This window comes from Prinia subflava, chromosome 2, assembly GCF_021018805.1.
Source record: "Prinia subflava isolate CZ2003 ecotype Zambia chromosome 2, Cam_Psub_1.2, whole genome shotgun sequence".
Classification (NCBI taxonomy): Eukaryota; Metazoa; Chordata; class Aves; order Passeriformes; family Cisticolidae; genus Prinia; species Prinia subflava.
This window is the reverse complement of record NC_086248.1, coordinates 64,490,422-64,516,416: the sequence shown is the minus strand read 5'-3', so window position 1 is coordinate 64,516,416 and position 25,995 is coordinate 64,490,422. Positions and strand designations below refer to the sequence as shown.

The following is a 25,995-nucleotide window of genomic DNA, read 5'->3' as shown; positions in this document are numbered from 1 at the left end:
GCCAAAGATGGCGGTGGCGGCGCCGCGGCTCCGGCACCGCCCGGCGGGCGGGCGCTTCCGCCGGGGCCGGGGGCGCGGCGGCTCCTCCGCGGCTCCTCCGCGGCTCGGCGGAGGCCCGGGCGGGGGCCATGGGCACGGCGGCGGGCGCGGGCGCCCTGCGGCTGCCCGGGCTGCACGGGTACGCGGTGGAGTTCTCGCCATACTGCCCGGGGCGCGTGGCCTGCGCCGCCGCGCAGTACTACGGCATGGCAGGTGCGGGGGGCGGCGCGGCGGGGTGACCGGGAACGTGGCTCCTCACGGGAGGAGGAGGAGGAGGCTGGAAACGTGGGTGTGCGGAAGGACAGACGGTGCCTGTCAAATGCCAGAGCACCCTTTCCGCTGCGTTTGTTTTGCTGTGGGACAGCGCCCGTGCCCCGCGGCCGGGCCGGGGGTGTCGCGGGAGCTGCGCCTTGCCTCCACAGCCCGCCGGGATCTGCCTCTTCCCGAGTGCCAGCCCGCTGCTGCCCTGGTGCTTCTCACAGCGCCCTCCCCGAGGAGCGCTCGTTTGACAGGGAGAGAATACCTATGGTACTAAAGACGTACACAGTGTGAATAAAATGTCTGAAAATAACTTTCTCCGGTGACAGGACCCGAGGGAATGGCCAGGGGAGGTTTAGGTTGGATAACAGGAAAAGGTTCTTCACCCAGAGGGTGTTTGGCACTGGGACAGGCTCCCGGGGGAAGCGGTCACAGCAGTGACAGGAGCTGGAGAAGTGTTCGGACGGTGCTCTGGGCTGTGACTCGTAGGGATGTGCTGTGCAGGGCTGGGAGCTGGACTCGATCCTGATGGGTCCTTTCCGGCTCGGCTTATTCTGGGATTCTGGGGCGTCAGCTGTTCTTGTTTTAGTCCCTGAGTGTCCAGGCGGGCCCTGGTGACCCTGTGGTCTCTTGAAAGAGCCAAGCTGAGGATTCCTCAATACTGGCACCTTTTTCATTTCCAGTGGGAGTACTACTCCCAAAAAAATTAATTTAGAATTTTTTTTCCAATTGTATAATTACTTCAACAATATCCCCATCAGATGAGGAAGCAGAACTGATGTGTGTTTTATCAGAACTGAATTATTTGTTTAGTTTCTGGTGAGCTCTGTTTGTATTACTATATTCAGGAAGGGGTGATAAAAGTGTTTGGTCTGCTGTGTTATCAAAAAGACAAAAGGGAGCTCTGTGTTGGTATGTCTGTCATGTGAGGCCCATGGGGAAAATGCACTTTCATGGTTTATAAGCAAGTCTTTTTCAACCTCACCTACAGATACATTGGAATTTTAAAATAAATAAATAAATAAATAAATAAACCCAGGACAATCTGATGTAAATTAATTTCTGTTTCAGAGAACATGAGACCACAAGGTATTTAATTATGCAAGTAATTGTTTGGCCTCCTAAAGTTCATGTGCTCTTTATGTTTGCACACTGAAGCTACCTCAGAACCACGCCAGTTTCCTTTGGCATTGGGGAGCTAATTGTGATGTTTTGTTCCATTTTCCTGGTTTAGGTTGTGGAACTCTGGCAGTACTGGGACAAAACGAAGCTGGGATTGTTCTGCTCAAGAGGTAATACAGGTTTATCTTTTATTTTTGTAAGAGAAAAACTTACTGTGTATGTGTGAGTACCAGGCCCAACTGAAATATTTTTGGTTATTTTTAGCGATACAAAGTATTTTTTCTATACTGAATACGGATCTTTGTATTTACATAGAAATTAATGCATTTGTATTTACATACAATACAAAAGATATGTTTACTTTGCATTGATTTTGTTATGGGAAAATACCTGGCTTCGACCATTTCCATAGTGTAAACCATTTTACAGAAAACTGGCAACACAAATTAAGAGCAGCTTCTCTGCCCAGCTTGAAATTATAAATTCTAGCTTTTTAGGAACAGTGCCTTGACACCCAGGTTTATGCCCTTATGATTGATTTATACTGAAAACAGAGCAGGAAGCTACATCGAGTCATGGAAGTCCTTCCTAGGAGATACAATTTTCTAAGGGTTTTAAGGAGGTTGATTTTGTTGTGGATGGAAGGAGGAGAAAGGTTAGAAAGGAGGGGGTTTAATACTTGATCGTTATTAACCTAAAATGTTGTAAGGGAAGCCTTGAAACAGTGATTGTTTAGATTAAGGTGGCTGACATAGAAATGCTTAAAAATAGCTAATCAGAGAAACTTTTTTTCATTCATAATTATAAACCAAGACTCTTCGAAAATGTTCAACACTGTTACTTCTGGTCAGTACTCTGGTTTAGTTCAGTTCATATCTGTTTCCAGTGACTCACTTATTTTGTGGTAGAAAGTCCTCCTAAGTTCCTGACCCACTGACCATGTTGTTTATCAAAGTGTTCCGTGGGCATGCCTTTACCTTATCCTTACTGCAGTGTGCCATCAAATTTGACCTAAGCTTAGCTAAACCTTCTTGAAAACAGTGTAAATAAATTTGTATTTCCCATCAGATAGTATTTCAGTAATTGATAGCTGTCACAGAGTGACCAATATTTGGCATCACATCCTGTATGGTGAATTGTTGGTATGTTGAAAGCATTTTCAAGGAAGTGTAGAGTTCTTCAGTAAATTCATGACTGTCTTTCTGTTCGGTTTTTATTGTGACTCAGATTCGTAGTGTTGTTGTGAATTGGATAGGGCTCTCTCAACACAGTTTTATTTCTTTCTTTACCATAGTTAGAAACAAAGTGCTCTTACATTCTGGTGAAACCATAAATCAGACTGGGGCATGTTGTACCTCTGTTTGCATGGGAAGTTGTAGACTGAAATCAGAGTTCCTTCTTTGTGTGTGGAAGGTCATTTGCTCCTTTATGCTTTAACTTGGTCAATCTATTCTGGTATAGGGTTGCAGAAATTGACATTCAAACAAGTAAATTAACTGTGAGGAGATTAATTTGAAACTCAAATGTATAAAAATGCTGTTTAGAGTGGTAAGACGGGTGATTTAAAGAAATACTTTCTTTGCATGGAACTAGTCCAGACTTATGTATCATGCTTTCTCACAGACAAGTATCTTCATTTTTCTGATTTAGTTTTGACTGGAATGATGGCCTGTTTGATGTGACCTGGAGTGAGAACAATGAAAACGTGTTGATCACTTGTAGTGGAGATGGATCTCTGCAAATCTGGGATATGGCTAAGACTAAAGGTCCACTGCAAGTCTATAAAGAGCACACTCTGGAGGTAAATCAGGCAAACTTAAAAATTTTGATGGCTGCTCTAATGTTTGAATAATTAAAGTATTTATTTGTAGTCTTATAATCAAAAGCGGCTTTTTGTTTTCTAACTTTTTTGTGGTCTGTGGTTTGAATTAATAACTTGAATATAAAGTGGATGTACATATTCTTGTGCATATTCATACCCTGTAGTAGGGGCTGCTTCATTATACAAATCTAATATATTCAGAAATAGCATTTGTTGTTCCTTACAGGCTAAGTAATCATTGTGATGTATGAAATTACTGCAGTCACACTGTGATTTTTAGACAGCCTTATTAGATAGGTCTAAATCAAGGAGCTGTTATATCAGTCTTATTCTCGAGGTTGTGGAGTCATGCACGTTATGCAGATCCTTAGCACTCGGATCTGCTTATCCTTTTCCCTCTTAGCATCTGTCAGATCCTACTCAAATAACAGTAGTCAAATGCTGGGACAGTATGTATGGTTTTTTAGCCTTGGTTTGATACTGTTGTTTTTGATTTTCTTAAAATCTCAGTTTCTTTATGCAGTGCTGTATGGGTAAAGAAGAATGTTATTTTCAGATTCATAAAGATATTTACATAGTTTTAAGGATATTTATCCTGTAGCACATATCTTCCTTAAAGTGATTTTTCTTCCCTTTTTTTAAGCTTTCCTTCTAACCCTCCACTCACTTCTGTTAAGTCTTTGAACTTAAGATGCAATGAGCTTCAGCCTGGATTTTACTGGCTTTACTGATATGTTATCTAAATGACATCGATCTCAATAAAATAATCTAGTAGATAGGCAGTCTGAAAGCTGATTGAGGAAATTCGGTTTCATTCCTAAAAACCTCAAGATATTTTCAGATACGAAGCACAAAGCTAAAAGCTGAGTGGCTGTAGAAGAGCCCATCTTCTGTAGCTTATTTCTTTGTAGTTTTTGTACTTTGGTTTAATAGACGTAATGCGTAGACAGAATTTTGTGAGAGGAGTTTCTAGTTGTGATCAGGATGTTGTAATACTGTTCAAAAGCTGATAGTAGTTACAGAAAGACCTAAGTGAAGCATAGTACCAATTTTTTTTGTTAGTTTGTTTCTGTCATTTTCTCATTGAAATTATGTCAGTAAGTTTATTTTGATTCGGCTACACCATCTGTTGTTTGTGAAATAAACATTTCTGTGTCTATGTCTTAGCTGAGCCGGTGGCATGGGAGGTGGACATACGCAACTGTACTTAGAAAGACAGTGTAGGAAACATGGGCTGAGTGAGAGTTTATTGTGTGATATGAAAGGTTTGTATTGATTCTTTATAAACTTGTATTAAGAAGATAGATCTCAGAAGGAATTTACCTAGTAATTTGTGGTAAACACTGGCAGACAGTGTTCTCACTACCTTCCTAATCCTTAATTCCTGTCTGACATTTTTAGTGGAAGTTTTGTCACTGCATTTTATATTATTTCTAATGCATGATTGACAGGGATCTGTTTCTTTTTTGGTAAATGAGATCATTGTCCCTTCTCAAAAAGAATGTGCATTTTTAATTTAAAAGTGAATTTGCATTATCAAAGGACGATAAGTTTTATTCCAGCACTAGCCAACTGCTGAATCTCATTAATAAATTAGTCTAATTTACAATGGTTTTGATGAAATCTCACTGGATTGTGAGATAATAGAATGCTTGAATTTGTCTTGTAAAGTGAGCCTGAACATTTATGTTAAGCTATTTTTTATGTTTTTACATCTTTTTTTCACTCATATTTTCATCTTGCCTGAGGCATTTCTTGCTACTGTTTAGGCATAAGCTAGGGTTCATTTATTTTATGATTGAAGATAAAGCACTAAAAGATTAACAGCTGAGGTTTGTGCTGTGTTATTAGTCTTTTCCAGCTGCTCAAGACAGCTCCCATTGAAGTGTCTCTAAATTTATGTTGGAGGATAGCATGTGAAGGAGAGAAGAATAAAAATGAACCTTACTGTGTTCTTCACTGTCTTCTTTTCTTCCTCTTCCTATTACCTAGACCTGTCACATGGAAAATGGACAGCATCTCTTGCTTTTCCCGAGCCTGTTGTGTGTTGTGTTTGTAATTGTTGCCCGAAGGGGAGTTCTCCCAGGCGCTGCTGCAGCTGCAGAGCGCTGCGCAGAGCCAGCCCCGTGTGCCGTACGTGCCCAGGCTGTGTCCCAGCACGTGCCCAGCAGATCTACGTGCCGATAGCTTGGGAGCGAGCTGGGAGCCCCGCATGGGCTTGGCCTTATCGGTGCAGTGGATCTCGTACAGCCCAAGTTCAGTGTGTTGTGTGAGCTGCGTGGATTGTGTGGCACAGGTGCATGTTTCCCAAAGATCTGTTCTCTCTGGAAAATCTTGAATATGAGAGCCAAACATTTACCGAGCTGTTGTGGGAAAGAGGCATACTGTGTAAGGACACAGTTAGGGGCGTTTCCAAACAGCAGCAGCTTAGGAGTTGAGCTCAGGCCATCACACAGATTCAAAGGCAAAGAGAGAAACATTTCTGAGGAGCTTGGGAGCCACTTTGGAGAACTGTCATGTCTTCCTTCTTAAAATCTATGGAGCGGTACTGGTGTGTTTCCTTTGTTACTATTTTAGTAGGAAGAGTTAGAGTGGAAAGGAGCGTGTTTTAACAAGGTGTAGTTAGCTAACAAAAGTAGAAAAGTCAAGGGTATGGTTTGGCAAAAACCCCAAAAGACTAACCTCTCTGTTGTCTATATGGCTTTTGTCAAGTACTGTCCCAGTGTCTTGTGTATTTGGACTATAAGCTACTGAAGGAAGGGAGTTAGTACAAAGTGGTTCTAGAGCAATGTGGCTTGCATGTATATGGAAAGCATGACCTTTGTCAAACAAAAAAAGGAGAGTTGCAGATAAAGCAGCTTGTTTTTCTCTGGGCAGTGGTTTGTTTCCACATATGCAAGATAAGCAAATAGATGAAAACCAGTTCATTTAAGCTGAATCTAGCATAGACTGAAATATTTCTTAGAAAGGAGAATGCTCAGAAACAGCTCACTATTACCTCGATTTCCTTTCTTACACAGGACACTTTCCATAGAAGACTTTGACAGTTGCTAGATTTCTTTCCTTTTCAGTTTCTCTGTGTTTTTAGTCTGGTGACAGAGGTCCAAGCACTTCCACTCTCATAACAGGGTTGCTGTTATTAAATGCACAGTTCCACCTATCCAAGACAAACCAAACATCTAGTATGTTGACTTGCAGACCATATCCAGTGCTGGGCTAGAACTAGATTATCCCAGGTGGAGTACAAATCCTCCGTGGTTAGTGGCCCAGCTGTTGAGAGCAGTGCCACTTACTACTCGTTAATAGTGACCACATTTCTGAGAAGTGTCCTGGGAGCTCTGACAGGGTCGGGAGGTGAAGTGGATGAACTGTTTTATCTAGTATTTATCCACCTTACACTGTAATGGTTCATGTCCCACTGCAGCTTATTGAATCACTTTGGTGTGAGGTGAAACCGGACAAAACAGAATGCACCTTCCATCAAGTAAAGGTCATGTGTATTTGAAGGTGGAAATTGTACATGTACTTGAGACTTGAGGATTTTAAATAATCTGAAGAACTACCTTAGTGCATTTGTTCCTGAGAGGTAGCAGGGACCAGCATTAGAACATGCTGTCAGGGAAGAGGGAGCTTATTTCAACTACATAGTGGAAAGTAATTTCTTAATAGCTGAAATGAGTAGTTATGAGGGAAATTGAGTTTTTAGTTTATTTTATTTTACTTGTTTGAGGATCTGGATGGTAAAAAAAGAATGCCATAGAACCTGGAAAAGATGAAAACCAGGAGTATTTTATGACATGTTTCTTAGGAGAATTAGATATATAAAAAGGCATTCATTGTTAGTCAGCTAAAATCTCAAAGTCAGCTCTGACAAGAGATGACATTGACAATGAGAGATGGCTTGCAATTGGAAACTGTAGAGCTTTGAATAAAATTGGATCAGTGATAAGAAATCAACTCTGAATTGTGGCTTTTAAAGTGGTAGACTCCTAGTGATGGCAGATGTATGTGGATTTTGTTACAACTTTTCTTTTTTCTCCATTTTGGCTCACCTTTGCTTTTTTGGATACTTTTCTTAGCCCATTTGTACCTTTAATGTCTGACAGATGCTAAATTTAATTTTTCTTCAGGTAAATGGCCTTGTTGACAGTTTTGTTGTGCTTTAGTGGTATGGTTTTTAGCTGTCTGGGATACAATCTGCAAATCTAAGTCTATTTTGTGAAACTCTGGCTAACTACAGCCTGAAATGTGTATTCTAATACTCCTTCTAAACGAAGCTCTTATGTCTTTTACAGGCATATAGTGTTGACTGGAGCCAAACCAGAGGAGAGCAGCTAGTGGTGTCTGGTTCATGGGATCAAACAGCCAAGCTGGTATGTTGGTTTTCTGCTGAAGGTGAAAAGTGTGATTTCTTTTGGATCTCATAGTTCTTTGTGTTAAGAAACAACATGGATTCTCTTTTCCTGTTTATTTTTACCTTGTGGCTAAATACTGCTTTAATTGAGAGGTTGCTTAAATTCTCAGTTGATACCGGTTTAAGCATACAGATGCTTTTTTTTTAAGAAGTATATTTAGTCCTTTGTGTATGTATAAAAGTTTTTTTTTTAATGTATGAAACCCTTTCATTTGTTATTGAATGCATATCTCAACAGTTTTCATTTTTCCTTTATTCAGTGGGATCCAGCTGTGGGGAAGTCATTATGCACTTTTAAAGGCCACGAAGGGGTCATTTACAGCACTATATGGTCTCCACACATCCCAGGTTGTTTTGCATCTGCCTCAGGTAAGCGTGATGGTAAAGAGGTTCTCCCAACAAGGACCCAAAAGTCACCTTCTGTGTTAGTGGATCAGTTCAGCACTTTGTCCAGCAGATGGTAGTGTGTGTCACGTACTCCTATTCTATAAAAGTGGGACAAGGAAAGGTAAATATACTGCTGCAGCTGGATTTGTAGGTTGTTACAGTCAGTAGATCATCCTCTTGGCCACTTAAACGAGGATCAGCAGTTTTCTAGCAGTGACCTTGTGGCAGTTTTTTCTGTTATTTTATGTAGCTGTCTCCCATTCATCTCACTCTTGTTATTGACCACTAAATTGCGTTATATACTTTGTGTTTTGGCCTATGTTTTTGTTCAAATTATCTCAAGTGTCAGTAGACTGTTAACTCTGTGAGAAATGTAGTCAGATTCCCACTGACCTTTTTTTTAAGTACTTGTGTAGATTTCTGTACCTTGTTCTCTAGGAAAGAGATTTTAAAACTAATCAATTTTAGTTTTCTGCTTTGGCCAGTGCTATGGGTCTTGCTTACAATCACAGTTGAGCAGGATTTACACAGAGGCAAAGAGAGGTGAGGTTGCAGTGTTTTCCAAACCGTGCTCCTGCTTCAGAGGCACAAGGAGAGCTCTGGAGTGATACCTTGAGCCCAGCTGATGATTAACTGGGAGAGAGGTGCTGTGAGCCACACAGTTTGCCTGGGAAATAAAATGGCTTTAAGGCACTGTAAGGTCTTAATATTGACAGATTAACTCCAGTGACCTGAATTTCTCAGATTTCATATCTGTTGTACTTCTGTACTGATTTAAATAGAAATTGTTTGGCTCTTATATCAAGAGGGTAAGTGGGTATAACTATATTTTCCTGTTACTGAAATTAGAGACACAGTGTATACACACAAATACTGGTCTTCCTTATTCTGTGGGAAGTCAGATGATAGAGTACATGTGGCTTTCATGAAATTTCGGTCTGGCTATTTCCATCTGATTCTGCCTGCAGAGTTGAGCTAGAACGGTGAACGAGTAACATTTATTTGTTCTAACATAGTAGTGCTTGAAAGCCAAATGTTGGAGCATAGGTTTTTCCACCTCATGTGGTGGATACTTGCCTAACATGATGGACAAAAACTTACAGGATTGAGCCCCGTAAACTGTATGAACAGTTCTACTGACATGCAACTATCTAAAATACTACAAAATACAAGCTAAGGACCATTTGGTCAAGTGCTTTTTTTTGCAAGTTCTAAGGAATATTCTCTTTTAAGTCTTGCTTAGAATCCTCCTGTCCATGGTAGTCTTATCCACAAAATTTGTGGCATTCTAGATTAACAAAAGGGCTTTGTTGATGCAACTAATTATTTCATATTTGAACCTCTAGGATATGAAGCCAATCTTTCTTCTAATACATTGCCACTTGAACAATTTTGGGAAACATTGATTGTTAGATGCTGTATGTCATGGTACCGAAATTGGGTACAACAATTGATTTGTTCTTTGAGTGACTCAGTGGGTGCAGCTGTTGGAAGTTTTGACTAAAACATTATAGAGTTCTTATCCTTTTGTGAATTTTTTCGTTGATGCTTGAAAGGGACTAATATGCTACTGGAGCCTAAAGCTAATTGCAGTCAGTTTTCACTCATTGATGGAAAAACAACATGCACAAGAGACATAGTATTTTTCTTGTCTAAGTGCTACTCGGGTGTGAAATAAAAATCTGCTATCAGTACACTGATAGTGTAATTCTGGGTATAAAATGATTAGATTTGAGAAGAAGTCTTCAAAGTGACGGTGACCTTTCATACAGTTTCCAAAATAAAATGTCTGGTGTGCTTCTAGATGAAATAACATAACAATTATGACATGCTGATGTGGAAAAGGTTTCTGTGTTTGCATTGTTTACATTGAAATTTTGCTGTGGTTTGATTGGATTGCTTCACTACGGAAAATACATATTGGCAGTGATTTCTTTGGTCGGCAGGACTGTGGATAGTAGAAGGACTCATGACCTTCTAGCTCTGTGTATGAATGCCATTTCCTTTTAAGAAAGGTATATCACACAGTTGATGTTCAGAGACTCTATTGTTCAGTGCTTAATGACATCCTACTCTGTCAGTCAAGGTATGTGATGAAAGTAAAGTGGAACTGTTCAAGGGGGCTGGTTGTCCTCATTTAAAACTTGCTGTGATCTGCATACTCTATGAGGATGACAGAAAATCATGGGACAGAAAGCTAAATTTCACTGATGATTCATCTTCTATTGAGCTAAAGTTGGAGCTGGAGAGAAACTTGAATCTCAATGTGATAGCACTGTGTCAAATTTAGAGCTGTTCCCTTCTTTGGGATGTGCTTGCTGGAAAGGTTGACCTGCATTTTTGTGGTCTCTTATTTTGTAACTTCTTGTTGTCTTGAAAATTAGTAACTGGAATGCATCTAGAGGGAAACTTTTTCTACTTCTTTTCATCTCATTTGAGTTTTTTCACTTTTTAAAACAATAGCTTTTTTGGATGTTGTTGTTGAAGAGTATTGTAACATTCCTTTCTTGAAGGAGACTGTACTGCTTTGGGATTGTCGAGCGTCTGTGTATTTGTATCTTTTTTTCTCTCTTTTGCCCCACCTGTCTCCTTTCTCTCATCCCACCTCACACACACCTACTCACAACCATATACTTACTGCTGTTGTAATAGGATAGTTGTAATGCTTGAGAAATGAGAACTGTTTCATGTTGCAGCGTCTTCAGTCCTGTATGTATAAGTAAAATAAGTTAAGTATGTTATAAACTACAGATTGGAAAAAATGTTGGTCTTTAAACGCTTTTGATTAAACTAATAGTGAGTAAAAAAGTGCACTCTTTTTTTTTTCTTTTAAAAGAAGTAAGCAAGGGGAAAGAAGGTTTAAAAACATTTTGCATGCCACACTCCCGCCATTTTCCTGCCTTTATCTGAATCCCTATAGAATCCTGCAGAAGTTTAATTTCCATGTAGCTAATTAATTTGTGAACACTGAAAACAGAAAACCAAACATGAATCCACAAACCACAGTAAAATAGCTGCTCAAAAGGATCAACTTGCCCTGATGCTAATATTTGATTTTGAAATATGGCTTTTTATCAAGCTATTGGGAGACTAGAAAAAGAATACAAGTGAAAAAAATGAGAAATACAAGATGGCAATACAAAGCAATTGAAAAAGAATTTGATATGAGGTATAGCCTTTTTTGCTTCATTAAGTCTCCATTCTGAATACGTACAAGAAAACTGAGCTTGTCTGCAGTGGACAGTAAAATGCAATTGAATTGCAAAAGATATATATGTCTGATGCTTCAGTCAAATTAGGTTTTATTCAGCATCTAGTAAACTTCCATTTAACATTTACAGGGATGTGTGAGGTCCTTTACCATGCCATTATCTTCATGTTCAATCATTTGTACATTGAAAAAGAAAGTAAATGGCATATCTGTTTTTGTTTGGTTGGTTTTGAAATTGGGATTTAATAGTAACAGAGCAGACTGTTAATTCTGGATATGTAAATAAGGGCTGTTGTGATGTCAGTAACAATTTCTGAGCAGATAAGATGACCAGGATGTTCAGGTTTACGTGCAGCACCAAACCAGAACCCTGGTAAATGTCTGTCTTACGCTGAGAACACCCTGATGTGGAAAATGTCATTAAAGAAGTGACATGAATGTTTAACAGCAGCCTCATGGCTAAAGGGATTTAATGACTCATTGTGTCATTTACCTAGTAGATTTTAGATTTTTTTAAACCTAGAGAGCAAATTGGTGAGAAGCTCATAAAGAATATTAAAAATGCACACAACAGTAATATTTAGTCAAATGTTAATCAGTTCTACTAAATGATTCTCCATGAGTGCAGAGCAATAGGCCTTGCTTATGGTTTGTTGCCCTATGGTTTGTAAAACAAGCATCCTTTGTAGCATCAGCTTGTCCTTTAACAGTAGAAAGTATTTGAAAAATACTGTTTTACCTTTATCTGCAAGTATTCTTCGATATTGATACAACATTACAAATTAATGAAAATATGGATGTTTTGGATTTGACAAAGCCCAGATTTAGAATGACTGATAGCTATTTTCTTAAATACTGGGGCCTTAGTTTTAATGCTGCTTTCCTTTTTAAATCAGTCTTTAAGTATACTGATCAGGGCAGGTAAATAATTTTAATAACATCTTAATTCATGAATAAGGGGAAGAAAATTTTTTTTTTTAATCTGCCTGACAATGTCTGTATTCATCAGTATTTAGATCAATTAATTGTATTCTTTGCAAAAAAACTTGTTTTTAAGGCTGAAAGGCCAGGGCAAAAAATTTTCTTGTATGGCAATGAAGTGTGATAATTTCTGACACATTTTTATTATGTCGACAAAAGCATTGGATGACCACAGCTTTGGTGCTGTACAAATGAATCTGTAAGTCCAGGTCCCACTCTTGTAAGCTCTTGCATTGAGTGCTAGACTTTAGTGTTGAAACTAAAACCCATTGTTTATCTCATACTCTGTTATACTGCCAGCCCTGAGTTAGTGAGTTGCCTTTTAAAAAGTCTCTTCTTGCTTACTGGTCTCTTGGTGATAAATGTGTGTAGTAAAGGGATTGTCAAGCTGTAGTTTTATAGATCAGGCTGGCATGTAGTCTTGGTGTACCTTTCAGTGTTTGGTATTCAAATTGCAAAAAACCTGTGATGGAACAAATTATTTTGCATGAAATAATGAGCTGCTGTAGGTGTACATTTACTAAGAGAACATTTACTGAATTAGTGCAGCTTCTCAGTAGAGGTGTTTTTCTTGTTTCTGGACCAAAATTAGGGTTGTCAGGTTTTTGACATCAGTTTTCTAAAGTTTCAGCTCACATTCCTGCCTCAGAAGTAGCACTGAGCAAAAGAAGGAGCTGTTGGAGAGCAGGGCTTGCAGACAAGTAATTCCAAAGATGTTTATGTGTGTTCAGGTTTCTTAAAAATGGAAGAAATAATCTGCTGTTTGGCTGTGACAGTGGTTTCTCATGAGTTCCAAAGCACTTTTTTCTAGAGATCTATATTCAATCCATTTGTGTGCCTTGTGGGTCCACTTTTTGCTTCTTATGATCCCTGGTTATTTTCTTGTTTTATGTGTTAGGAAAAATGCCATAGGAAACAAAGTTCAAGGCTTTGCAAAAAAATGGTCACTTTTGAAATCCAAACTCTAAAGCGATAAAAGAACAAGATGCTTCAATTTACTGCATGGTACATTGTTGTACAAAGCAAGCATCTAGAGAGCAAGTTGACTGTGGAGTTACTGTGGCTTGTTGCAGTTCAGTCAAACTGCTGTTTATACTAGAAGCTTTTGAAATACAATTTACTTGCTTAGTTTGTTATGTCAGATCTGTGTAGTGACATAAGGTGAGTGTTTTATTTGCAATCTGTTACTTCAAGACTTACCAGCACAGTATTGAATTCATCCAAGTCTTGTGCTCCAGTGTTGTGGTTGAACCCCAGCCAGCCACCAAGCCCCACACAGCCACATGGTCACTCCCCCACCAGTAGGATTAGGGAGAGAATGGGTAAGGTAAAAGTGAGAAAACTTGTTGTTTGAGGTAAAGACAGTTTAATAGGGAAATCAAAAGCTGTGCACACAAGCAAAGCAAAACACGGAGCTGATTCACTGCTTGCCATTGGAAGACAGGTGTTCAGCCATCCCCAGGAGAGCAGGGCCCCATCATGCATGACAGTGACTTGTGAAGACAAACAGCATCTCTGCAGATGTCCTCCTTCCTTCCCCTACTTTATATACTGAGAATGATGTCGTGTCTGGAATATGCCTTTGGTCAGTTGGGGTTGCCTATCCCAGCTGTGTCTCCTCCCATTCTCCCGTGCATCCCCAGCCCCCTCACCCGCAGGACACTCTGAAAAGCAGGGAAGGCCTTGGCTCTGTGTAAGCCCTGCTCAGCAATAGCAAAACGTCTTGATATTATCAACCCTGGGGTCAGCACAGATCCAAAACACAGCCCCATACCAGCCACTGTGAAGAAAATTAAACCTACCCAAGCCCGAACCAGCACATCAAATAAGCTTTGCTAAATATTTCTCTAATGTACAAGCTGAAGTGTTTTTCAGGAAATTTTATACCTTAGTTTTTACTACGAGCTAACTAAAGTAAAGTACTGTATATAGCACATGCTATAATATAAACCACTTTCAGGTTATAGTATTTCATATTAAAATCTCACATTATAAAATGGTTTAGTGTTCAGAAGAAATAAGCAGTAACAGTTTTTTACAGTAAATTAATTTGAGTTGGGTCATTTGGGTTACAGGTGGGTATGTAGCCAGTATTGCCATTTGCTTAAGAGTGGCTTAATTATAAATCATAACTTTGGTCAATTTTGAAAAAAACCTTTTTTCAAAGATTTGTGTATAATCCTCTTGGGAAACACTGAAATAAAGATTTCACTAACTTTTATGTTGTGTTGTGTTATTTTTTTCAGAAAAAGAATTATTTGGGCTCTTCCCTAAAATAACTTAAAATTCTTCTAATTTTTAGCTTTACAGTGTTTTGCATCAGACTAAAATTGAGCAGTTGGAAAGTATATTTCCACTGGTAACTTTGTGTACTTGCTAAGTAACTTATGCTACATGGAGATAGATTTTGTGTATTTGGTAGTACTCTTGGATGATTTAAGTAAAGCTGTTATTTGTGTCACTTTTTGTCTCTTTGTGTGGAATCCCGTGAGCTTTATTATTCCTTTTCTAAGTTTTCTTGTGCTGTTGTATTAGTTTAGCCCCCGTTGACAGCTCAGCCCCACTCAGCCCCTGAGTCACTCCCCCACAGTGGGATGAAGAGAAAAACTGAAGGGTCAGAGCTGGAAAACTCATGGGTTGTGGTAAGGACAGTTTAACAGGTAAAGCAAAAACTGTGAATGCAAGAACAAAACAGGGAATTCATTCACCACTTTCCATGGGCAGGCAACTGTTCAGGCTTTTCTTGGAAAGCACGGTTCCATCACGCGTACTGGTTACTTGGGAAAACAAGTGCCATCATTCCAAACATCTCTTTCTTCCTTTTTCTTCTCGCAGCTTTGTAGGTTAAGCATGATGCCATGTGTTAATGGGGTATCCCTTTGTTCAGCTGTGGTCAGCTGTTCCAATTTGTCCCCTTCCAACTTCTAGTGCAACCCCAGCCCTACCACTGTCGGGGCACCATGAGGAGCTGAAAAGTCCTTGACTTAGTGTAAGGACTCCTCAGTGGCAACCAAAACATCAGAGTGTTATTTATCAACGTTACTCTCATCTTAAATCCAAAGCACAGCACTGTACCAGCTACTCGGAAGGAAAACATCTCTATTTCAGCCAAAATCAGAACAATCATCTCTGATACAGAGAAACTCTGAAACAATCAGCACCATCATTTTAACATGCATAAAAGGATTGGGTTTGAGTCATGCAATTTGGATTCTGGTTTTAATTCTCCCACAGATTTTCTGTGTTTGATTCAGGCTAAATAATTTAATCTGGTTTAGTATTTAAAAATACATGTAAGTAAACCAGTTAATGTTAACTGTAATCATTCAGTGGCACTGCAGACATGCTTTAATTGCAATGGTTTTGGCTTTTTTCAAGTGCATGTAGTGATAGAACAAAGGGTAATGCTTTAAACTGAAAGACAGTAGGTTTAGATTAGATATTATGTAGAAATTCTATACTGTGAGAGTGACGAGGCACCAGAACAACCAGAATAGGTTGCCCAGAGAAGCTGGAGATGTCTCCTTTGTGGAAGTGTTCAAGACCAGGTTGGATGAAGCTCTGAGCAACCTGGTCTGGTGGAAGTTGGTTCCTGAAAAACATTGTACCTGGCCTAATTAGAGTCCTTTTCCCTTTCAGATAGTGTTTAAGGTTTCATGGGGTTTTACTAACCTCCCAAAAATAGTTATTTTTTGTAGTTACTGTTATACCTCTGCACTGCTTGGAAATGATTGCTTAGGTGGTTGTTCTCAGAGGACTTCGGAGATGATGATTTATAAATTTGGGTAAAATATATGTGTGAGTAAAAAAGGTAGTATAAAACCTACATGAAATTTAAGTCTTAAATAAACTTTATCTTTTCCCGATCAGACATTACCATTCACATTAGCAATCTTTATGCTGTGTATAAGGATGATGTACTTGTAGATTAGCATCAATTGAAAAGTTTTGAATAGATGAGTATATATTGTGTAGTTTTATTGATTCGTCCAAGATTTCACAAATATTCATTAGAAAGCAAGCAAGCAAGTACAATGTATAAACAATTCTGAAATCATAATTATCTAATGGACCAGTAAAAATCTGTTGCCATAGAGAAATTTCTTCCTACAAAAATAGCAATATTTTATGGGGGAAATGTTGGGTACTTTTGTGGTTACTTACTTTGGGATGTCAACTGGAAGTGGCTGTTAGTGAATATGATAGTTCTAGGTGTGCTTTCCTTGTACTTTCTGTTATTGTTATCCAACTTTTGCTTTATCTTGTGGAGGAAGTGCATGCTCAGTATTTGCAGTACTCATGGAAATGTGGAAATTGCAAAATATTTAATTGCAGCTTTTGTTGAAATTAAATGTAGGTGTATATGTTAGAAATGAGACGCTTGACATGGCCAATATATCAAGCAGAAATTCAATTTAATAATTATTTAATTGACATGGTAAAGTGTGAGCAAAGACAGCGCGCTGGGTACAGTGGTAGGGGTTTTCCCTTCCGACTGCCCACCCATTGCTGGACTTGCTGGGATTTTATTTGCTATATTCATACATATTCATAAGCTTTCTCAGCAGTTTCCATTTCTAGTTTTAACATCACAATTCAATATTTAACAGTCATAAATTCATATTTTGTCCTGTACAATTCTACAGGCTATTGTGATCTATTTCGATGTTTCAATACTCTAGGATGTACATCCAGGATATGTTTTCCCAGATGGTGGGATCTGGCTTCCAGATATGGGGGTCCCATCTCTATTCCCAGATCCATCAATCTCGGGTAGTGATGTCCAGTTTCCTTCTCTAGGAGCCATAAATCAGTGAGCTGAAGTCTTGTCTTCATGTCCAGGATGTTTTCCCACCTTCTGTGAAGGCTTGAGCCCCCTCCTCACTTCCTTCTTTTGTCCAAAAAAAGCTTTTTTACATTCTAAAACTACAGTTTAAAATTCTTTAATACAAAGCAAGCTTCTACAGTTATAATTAAAAGACACTTATTACAGAATAGCTTGAGACTTATAATAGGTAATTGTAAGCAAAAGATTTATTCAAAAACTTCTTTCCATGCTTTCCTCAGTTGTTTATTAGAACTTATCTTTTTAGCTGTCCCAAGATTGTGTTCCACAACTACAATTACACAGATTTTCTTCATTTCCCTGACACGAAACATAACTTTGTATTTCACATATATATAGGTAGTGGAAATAAGTTTGAGATTAAAAAAAAGTTTGTTAAAATGTGCACTGTCAGGATTGCACCGTTTATCAGGGGGTTTTTTAATTAATCTGATTTTTCCACTTAAATGAAAGAATTGTATTTGCCTTTGGCTTTAAATCAGTCTTTTCTATTCACAGAAAGGTTCACTTGCATGTTGAGTTACTCCATTAAAAGCATCTCACTGACAGTGCCAGCCAGAATTAATAACTGCTAAGTCTAGCATTTTCAAAGAAATTAAAAAAAAAAAAGGAAAATAACCATTTTTTTTCCTTTTTCTCATGCATCAGCATTTTCTATTAAAAAAGAAGTAATTGAGGCAATTGTAGATTTACTGTCAAAATTGATATTGGCTGAATAACTTTTCCAAATGCTTTTGGCCCTCATAATGCTACTGTAGCATCTCGGAGCAGTTCATTCTAGTTCACCTGGATTTATATATTTATTTGCTTGGGGAAGATGATCCTGTCTGTAGTGAAATATGTGTTTCCCCCTTCAAATCCATGTTATCTGATGAAATTAAAATAAAAGCTTTTTAAGAAGTCCATTATAATATCTGAGAAAGACTTAAAACTCAAACTGAACTGTCCTCTGCAGGCAAGCAGATTAGCAAGGCTAATGGAGAGTGGACGGGCGCGCTACCTGTTTTTTTGCCAAAACCCTGCTGCTCGTGTTTCTTCCTCTCCATATGCTGCCCTGTTTTTATAAGCACTGTAGCGATGTGTGAGGCTTCAGCTGGCTGCAGGGTGCCATTGTCAGGAGTGCTATCCCTGTGTGAGCAGCAGTCTTCCTCTCGACAGTAGGGGAGGGGAGTGAAAACAGGGAGAAATTTGGGTATTGTTCCCACCTTACAGAATGGGGAATTTAGCCACCAAAAGTGCAGCATCTCTCCCAGTTGTCAGGGCTGAGGATGAGCCAGCCAGCAGAATAAGCTCCCCATGGTCTCCGAGGTCATAAGGCTGGACTCATGATACGTAGTGAACCAAGCTCTCTCTGCCTTATTTATTTAAACTTTCCAAATATTTTATGGATTTTTTTCTGAAGTCTGCAAGCTCTGGTAGTTCATGCAGTTAGAAATATTGCTGTGGCTCTAGGGATGTTTTTATTTGATCTATAGCCAGTTTCTTGAAAAGAGCTATGATTTTTTTGTGCCTAGTTGTATATTTTACAGCCAGTGACCAACAGGGCACTAAAGCCATCAAAGTGGTTGTGTATAAATGGCATGAAAGTAATAATTATTAGGAAATATCAATAATTTCTTCAGTATCAGCGTAGAACAGTGGTCTTTGAATTTAGGTAATATTGATACATGCTTCCTATAGAAATTACGAGTGTTTTTTAATGACCTTTTAGTGATTAAATTTGTCTCTTGAATGAACATAAGCATAATAATAAATTCTAATTAATTTTCTCTCTCTGTAAGCTAGAGAATCCATTTTTGCTGACACAAAGCTAAATATTCAGGGCTAATGAGAAGATCTCAATTTTAAAAATTGAAAAGCATAGTTGTCCTGTCAGCTGATGCAGCTTTCGATGTCTTTACAAGCCATTAGGAACTGTAAAAAGGATGTATACAAATGCTAAAGATCTTTAGGGGTAGAAGAAAATTTATGCCTGGAGGTTAAGAGAGAGGCACAGGTGGTTAACAGCTCTTAAGCCGGACTCCACTGCTCTGTGTGTGTGTGTGTGGGGGCGTGCTCGCACCATGGTCAAAGCACATATTGCCTTTCATATCTATAACAGTTACACTAAAATGACTTTATCTTGCAATATTTCAATAAATGAGAGTAACTGCAGGCTTGTACATGATGAGTACAGGTGATAGATGCATCATAAATTTTCCTTTCTTTGAAGGAATTTTGAAATAAGTTGTATATCAAATACTGTTCACTTTTCTTTATGCCAAAAGCATGGGACTAGGTACATCTCAGATGGCTTGAAAAGAAAGCTTTTTCATGGTTCTGATCTTCTAAGTCCATTTTTAAATGGACTTTTTAAGTCCTAGAGTCCTAGTTTAAATGTTATTTAAGTCTTTTATCCTGTCTCCTTTTAATCAAATCTGAGTTTAAAAAACAGTGGAAGTGTTAGTAATAAAAAGAAGTTGTGGAGTTTTTTCTCTAATGAAAGAGCAGTCATAAGTTCAGATACCTTTTCTTGCATCAATCCAGCTTCTATTATGTGTCTATAATGATGCTTGCTTTATTTGGCATGGGTGTCCTCATGCAATCTTTTGTGTTTCATACAGCTAAGACACACTTGTCCACTAAGTACGAATGGATTAACTGAATCCTGTAACTGATGCAACATCACTGAAGCAATTTCTCTTTGTTTCAGGTGATCAGACTTTAAGAATTTGGGATGTGAAAACACCAGGAGTCAAACTTGTGATACCAGCCCACCAGGCTGAAGTCTTGAGCTGTGACTGGTGCAAATATGATGAGGTATAAAACCATTCATCCCACTGTTTTCCTAATTAAACCACTCTCATTGAATAGCAGGGGGTTTTACTGCAACATTACTGCATCTTCTCTTTATGAAAATATGCCTAATTACTTTGTTGCTCTCATTCACTATTACATCTCTGGAAGAGATTTGTTCTAACAGATTGTCAGGCCGAAAAGATAAGAGATTTTGCCAACTCCTTTGTGTATGGGCAGAGCTATCAAAAGTGGAAAACCAGTTTGTGTTTCTCTGTGCTCTCTAATTTACATACTGGGGACATCACTTCATTTATGATTTATTAATCTGTAATTTTTTATTTATCTGGCTTCTGTATCCAACATATGCATTGCTACAATTTAGTAGTTAAAGTGTTGTGATATATCTGTTTTGTATTACATCATCAGAACTTGCTGGTAACTGGTGCAGTTGACTGTAGCTTGAAAGGCTGGGATTTGAGGAACATCCGGCAACCAGTGTTCGTCTTGCTTGGTCATACCTATGCTATCAGAAGAGTAAAAGTAAGTTGAATTTTATTTCCCATTGACCATCACTGAATTGTTACATTGATTTTTCTGGAAGCCAGTAATATTTTATGTTATCTAATAACTAAGAAAAAAACAACAGGATTTTAGATATTACAGTGCTGCTCTTGAAAACTTCCAGTTTAGCACTGTCAAACATTTTGATGTTTTGTGGATTGCTGGGATTTTACTGTAAATGGCATTTTCAAAGTCAGTCTATTTACATGAAGAGTGTTAGAGGGCACGAGAGAGGGTTAGAAGGTTTACTTCAGCTAAATTATATGGGAAATTTGAGGTGGGGAAAACACTTCCCATTACTCATTTTTAAATGATGCTGTTCCTTTGTCTTTCCACACAAATGGCAAATATTCACAGAAGAAAAGGTATAGAACACATTGTGAATATGTACTTTTTTTGTGTACACAAAAAAAATATTAATGTGTTCAAAGAGATTTCAAAACTTTATCCCTGTAAAGGCTTCAGATGACTTTACTGGATCTGTGTACAACGAGAACACCTATCAATAAGAATTTTCTCTAGATGCACAATGACTTTTATTCATGTTATATGAAAATATATATCCAAATAACTTTTTAGGTAAACTCAAAAACTATAAATATGTTTCAGTGTAAAATATTGAAACGAGCAAAGAATGTGAGAGTCAAATGCATCAATAGCAAAGTCTCCTGAAAAAGGAGGTAATAAGTAATCCTTTTAAAGCCTCTTAGGAACAGGTATGTTTATTAATATTCTCTGGGAAGTCTGAACTGCCAGAAAAAAGTTATCCTGGGTGGGTATTTTGCTTCACATGGCCTTAGTGTGTTTCTAACATATTTAGAAGTTATTGTGCTTAGTTTGTAATTTGTCAGAAAAGGGTGTGGCTCAGGTACTTATTTTGTATCACAAATCCTCTTTATGGCCAGACAACATGAGAAGCTCCTGCTCTCCTTATCCCAGCTACCCCTGCCAGCTCTCCCAACTGGTGATTGATGCTGAGGGTTTTTTTTCTAATTTAATGCCTGCATGACTATTCTCTAATCTTGCTCTGTGAAGTATTTTTCATAGGAGAAGATGCATCCATGTGCAGAGGAGACGTACTGAGAGTTCATGACTTCTGTTCTATCTCACCAGGCTTTCTTTGCTTCCATTTCAAGACATAAGGACATGAGACATGACAGTGTCGGCCAGCACTTGGGTGGGGCAGCATAGCTAACTTACCAGTCACACTGAATTGAGAGAGAGACCTGGATGCTGTCTCTACAGAGGCAGCTGCCCCTACTGATATCCCTTCCCCAGAGTTGTGCCGACACTGGCAATTGTAAAGCTGCAGCTGATGGCTCTGACTGAAAACCATGTCCCTGAAAATGATTAGTTTCTGTCTGGATCATTAAACTGGTTCAATTTGTTGCTCAACCACCCGATTGCAAGCCGTGACACAAAGGAGGGGGACAGGAGCACACACTTTGAAGTAGAGAAGGAAGTGGAAACCGCAAGTCTTGGCAGCAGTACACTCTGAAATTCGCTTAAACCAACCATGAAATCACACTCTTCAGTTGCCTGTCTTTTGTGTTCTGTTCACTGTTCAGGGGTTGTGTTGACTGTCAGATGTGAGGCTGGCAAGGAATTCTACCCAACACGATACTGTCAGTATTCCTGCAGATTTCTTGTGGTCTTTCATGGCAGTACAGGGCATTATCAGCGCACTGAGTCATCTAGAGTCTTTTTGGAAGATTTTGATGTTGATTTGATCCTCACATTCTTAGCTGGCTTCCATATCTTACACTGAAACATAGTTATAGTTTTCAGGTTTACCTAAAAAGCTGTTTGGATATGTTGGAGTCAATATGGATGATGTGGTGGTATCTTCCGCCTGTATTCAGCTGTTCAGATGAGAAAACTGTAGTATCTTACAGTTAAATGGAGCAGAATTTTCTCTTGTAGCAGAAAGTTTGCTTAGGTAAGTTTGTAGGATACTTAAGGTTGACAAAGCTTTGACAGGATGGTTTTGCTTTATCTTAAACTGTGTGGACATGCAAGGGGGGCTCGTGGAAAGTGTGCCGTTGTTTTCTGATGCCCATCAGACTTCTTCCCCTCTAGTATTCATTTTTCTGAGGTGCAGAACCCGTTTTGGTTTGGGTTTTTTTTTCGCCTCCAAAAAAAAGTCGCAGGAAGTCTGCAGAGGTTCAAGTCCCAGCATGCACATCCCTCAATTCTGCTATAGTGAAGAGAACTCTGTCAGCAGAATTCAGCAGTCATCAACACACAGTGCTCTTGTGGCAATAGCCCAGACTTAACTTCGGACTTTGTAGCTGCTGTGAATAATATTAGAAGTCTTGTGGGAAGACTTACCTATCAACCACTGTGTGAGGGACCTGCATTTCAAACTCAGGTTATGCCAGTGGCTTGTTATATTTCTTGCTGAGAAATACAGATTTTAAAATAGTTGGAAACTGAAGGCTGCCAAAAAACTAGAGCTGAGATGAACAATTTTTGCATAACTGCATCCTTCTTTTGCTGCAGTTCTTAGATCAGTCTGCAAGAGTCCATGGAAGAATGTATCCTGTAAAATGTCCTGTAGGAGAGGGGTAAATCATGAAATGGTGTTAGATTGCCTTCAGTTTTTTCACTTCTCTCCATTTTTCCCATTTGTATAAATAATTTCAAAATGGTAGGATATGGAATTGATGACAGTAATATATCTTACATTCTCTGCAGTTTGGCACAGATTTTGTCTCTCTGAAAACAATTAACTGGTGACATAGCTGGTTTGAAACTTGATTCATATAACCAGATGAAACTCAGCCTATTAGCCAAAAGCAGAATTTAATGACTGTTTGTATGACTGTTCCAGAACTTCTTAACTTTACAGCCGAGTTGTTTGGTACTGCTGTAATGAAATCTAAGCAAACCAGGATCCCACAGAGCATTCCTTGTGATTATTAATTCTATGATTCCTTGTAATTAGAAACATGGGGGAGAAATACATTAATGTAGTCTGTTTTGTTGCAGCATGATTTAAATAAGACCAAGACTATTTAAACTTTGATAGCTTGCTGCTTATGGTAAGTCTGTATGTGTTCACAGGTTTTAACTTTAAAAGTTGTTTTGTTTTCTTGCAGTTTTCACCATTCCACGCAAGCATATTGGCCTCTTGCTCCTATGATTTTACTGTAAGGTACAGTATTTTCTCAAACTATAAATATAAAAATAAAAAGATGACAAAAATAGAAAGATGATCTATTTCAGTGTGGCTTGCAATAGAAATTGGTTCCAGAGTGGATATACTGAAGTGCAGTTAATGTTACTGTCAGATGCTTCATAACCTATGTTGAAAATGCATGGTTTTGTCATTAAAGGCCCGCTCAGTCACTCTGCTGAGCAATATCTGCTCTGTCTGATGCTTTTTGCAGTCCTTTTCACATCACTCTACTGAACATAGTTGCATCCAACTGTGATAATGTCTGATAAGAAGGTAATACCCTCTTAATTTAGTTAGGTGTATTCATATGTTTTTGTGACACATTTTTATTTAGGCTTTCTATGAACAAAGTTTTGGTCCTCCCAGTATCTGAGGAAGGTTTAGTAGTGTTCCACAGTGTGTATGCTGAAGCTCTGTAGCTCTTCTGCCAGTTCCCCTGGCTGCAAAGTGTATCTGATTACTGCTGAGGATCTCATAGTACAGTTATTTTAAAGTTTGATTTGATACTGGGATTTCCCAAAGATACGCAGTGTTGTAAGTCAATACACTATGAAGTATTCCTGAATACTACAGTCACATTCTTTGATCTACATTTTAATTTTCTAACATGGACTGAATGCAGTAGGCAGCACATTAAGAAATGGAAGAAGTCCTCTTGCCTCTATAAAGAACTGCAAAGTTATCCCACTTGTCCAAATCATTCTCAAGTAATGTCACTTCTGGTTGTGTCCTAATTGGTCTGACACCAGACGTAGAGAGGTTCTGTTGCCAAAGGTTTCTGTTGCTAATTCTCAGTGCCTGTGTGTGTTGCTAAATCACAAATGATGCCATAACATCATATAAAGTTAACCCATTAAGCATTGAAGTGACTTGATTGTGTTGTCATGCTCTTCCCCTTTTTAACACCCACTGAATCCTTCAGGTTTGGTGCTACTGTGCTTCCTGCAGCACTGAAATCTAGTGCAATTGCAGTGCTGATATTTTTGTATGTGGGAATTGTCAGAAAAGATGGAGAGAGCTACTAGCTCACAAAGCATTGTGTCTGTAAATGGAGAGCTGGGGGACCTCTCCATAAAATTCATTCTGGGCATTATTTTTCTGTTCAAATATTTACTTGTCATGTCTAGGGAGAGACAGCAGAATTGAAGAGATGAAATAAAGATTTTAAACAGTTTTCTAAAACTTCTGTATTTGGTATGAGTGAACAAACAACAGAGAAGGCCAGGCGAAAGTCTTTGGAAAAGGTGTCACAAGCAAAATATTCTGTGTAATGGAGGAAAATTGCTGCTGTAAGAATTTGAGAACATCTCTTTTAAAGAATATGTAGTAGCTCTACCACATGCTGTCATTTTACTGGATGCTCCATACACTCCACATGTACATACATGCACACATCCTGGCATATATGCACATGCATGTACTTCACACGTGCATGTGTGGACATAAGTATATGCACGCATACACATACATTTCAATTTAAGAGTAAAAATCCCTGATAAATACATAAAAGGTGGAAGAGAAGTAGGGATTCTAGTACATGGCATTCATTATCGATCTGATTGAATCTACTCAAGGCCTGTGACTTTTTAGCCCCATTGGGGGGGGGGCAGAGGTGAATTTTGGTCTATAGAACAGCGTGGTATGGAAGTCCCTAAAAAACAGATTCATTGCAGTGGTATTTTAATAGCAGTTTAGTTATGATGTTATTTATTTCTATTCTTGTGTGTGTCTGTTTGAAGCTCAGAATTATCTGCAAGCATTAGTTTATAGTAGATAACAGAATAGAGCATAGTGTTGGAGCAGTCCTTTACTGTCAGAGCTCTGTAATCTTAAATGTTACTGAAACATTATACTTTAATCAAACAGCTGCAAATCTTAGTTCAGATTATCAAACTGCCATGTAAGAGGCAAGGGTTTTGTTTGTTTCAGGTTGTACAGCTAGTTTGGCACATAATCACAACTGGATAGCTAAAAGAAAAAATAGTAGGTTGAAAACAAAGCAATGCTTAGCTTCCTCCTTTGCAAATAGTCTAATGATTGAATGTGAGCACTGTAGTCGAGCTATTGAAAAGAAACCTAGTTCACATGCCAACTTCATACTGGGAGCTGAGAAAAAGAGGATGTTGATTTGAACTTGAGTTTTTATATACCTTGATATAGTGATTTTTAATCCCTGTCCGGTAAATGCTTCATTCAGACAGTTTTTTTCTATACCATTTCCTTACTCTTTGGAAGAGCTCAGAAAAAATGTTGGCTACTTAAAGAGCATATTGAACACAAATGAATCATTAAAAGGCCAGGAAATACACAAAGTACTGTCACATTTCCAGAAATACTTTAGGTCTGCTTCCATATTCTTATATGTTATCTCTGTCAAAATTCAGTTTGGAAGAAC

The 25,995-nt window shown here is 38.5% G+C and overlaps 1 protein-coding gene across 1 annotated transcript in view; it reads left to right on the top strand.

Moving 5' to 3' along the window:
- PEX7 (peroxisomal biogenesis factor 7) overlaps window positions 1–25,995 on the top strand; it is a 41,827-nt gene continuing 15,832 nt past the window's right edge. The window contains exons 1-8 of the mRNA XM_063390291.1: window positions 1–252; window positions 1,532–1,589; window positions 3,070–3,220; window positions 7,537–7,614; window positions 7,916–8,024; window positions 19,773–19,879; window positions 20,285–20,398; window positions 23,521–23,576. Of these exons, the coding sequence (XP_063246361.1) occupies window positions 129–252; window positions 1,532–1,589; window positions 3,070–3,220; window positions 7,537–7,614; window positions 7,916–8,024; window positions 19,773–19,879; window positions 20,285–20,398; window positions 23,521–23,576 (797 nt within the window). The 5' untranslated portion in view covers window positions 1–128. The remainder of the gene's footprint in view (window positions 253–1,531; window positions 1,590–3,069; window positions 3,221–7,536; window positions 7,615–7,915; window positions 8,025–19,772; window positions 19,880–20,284; window positions 20,399–23,520; window positions 23,577–25,995) is intronic.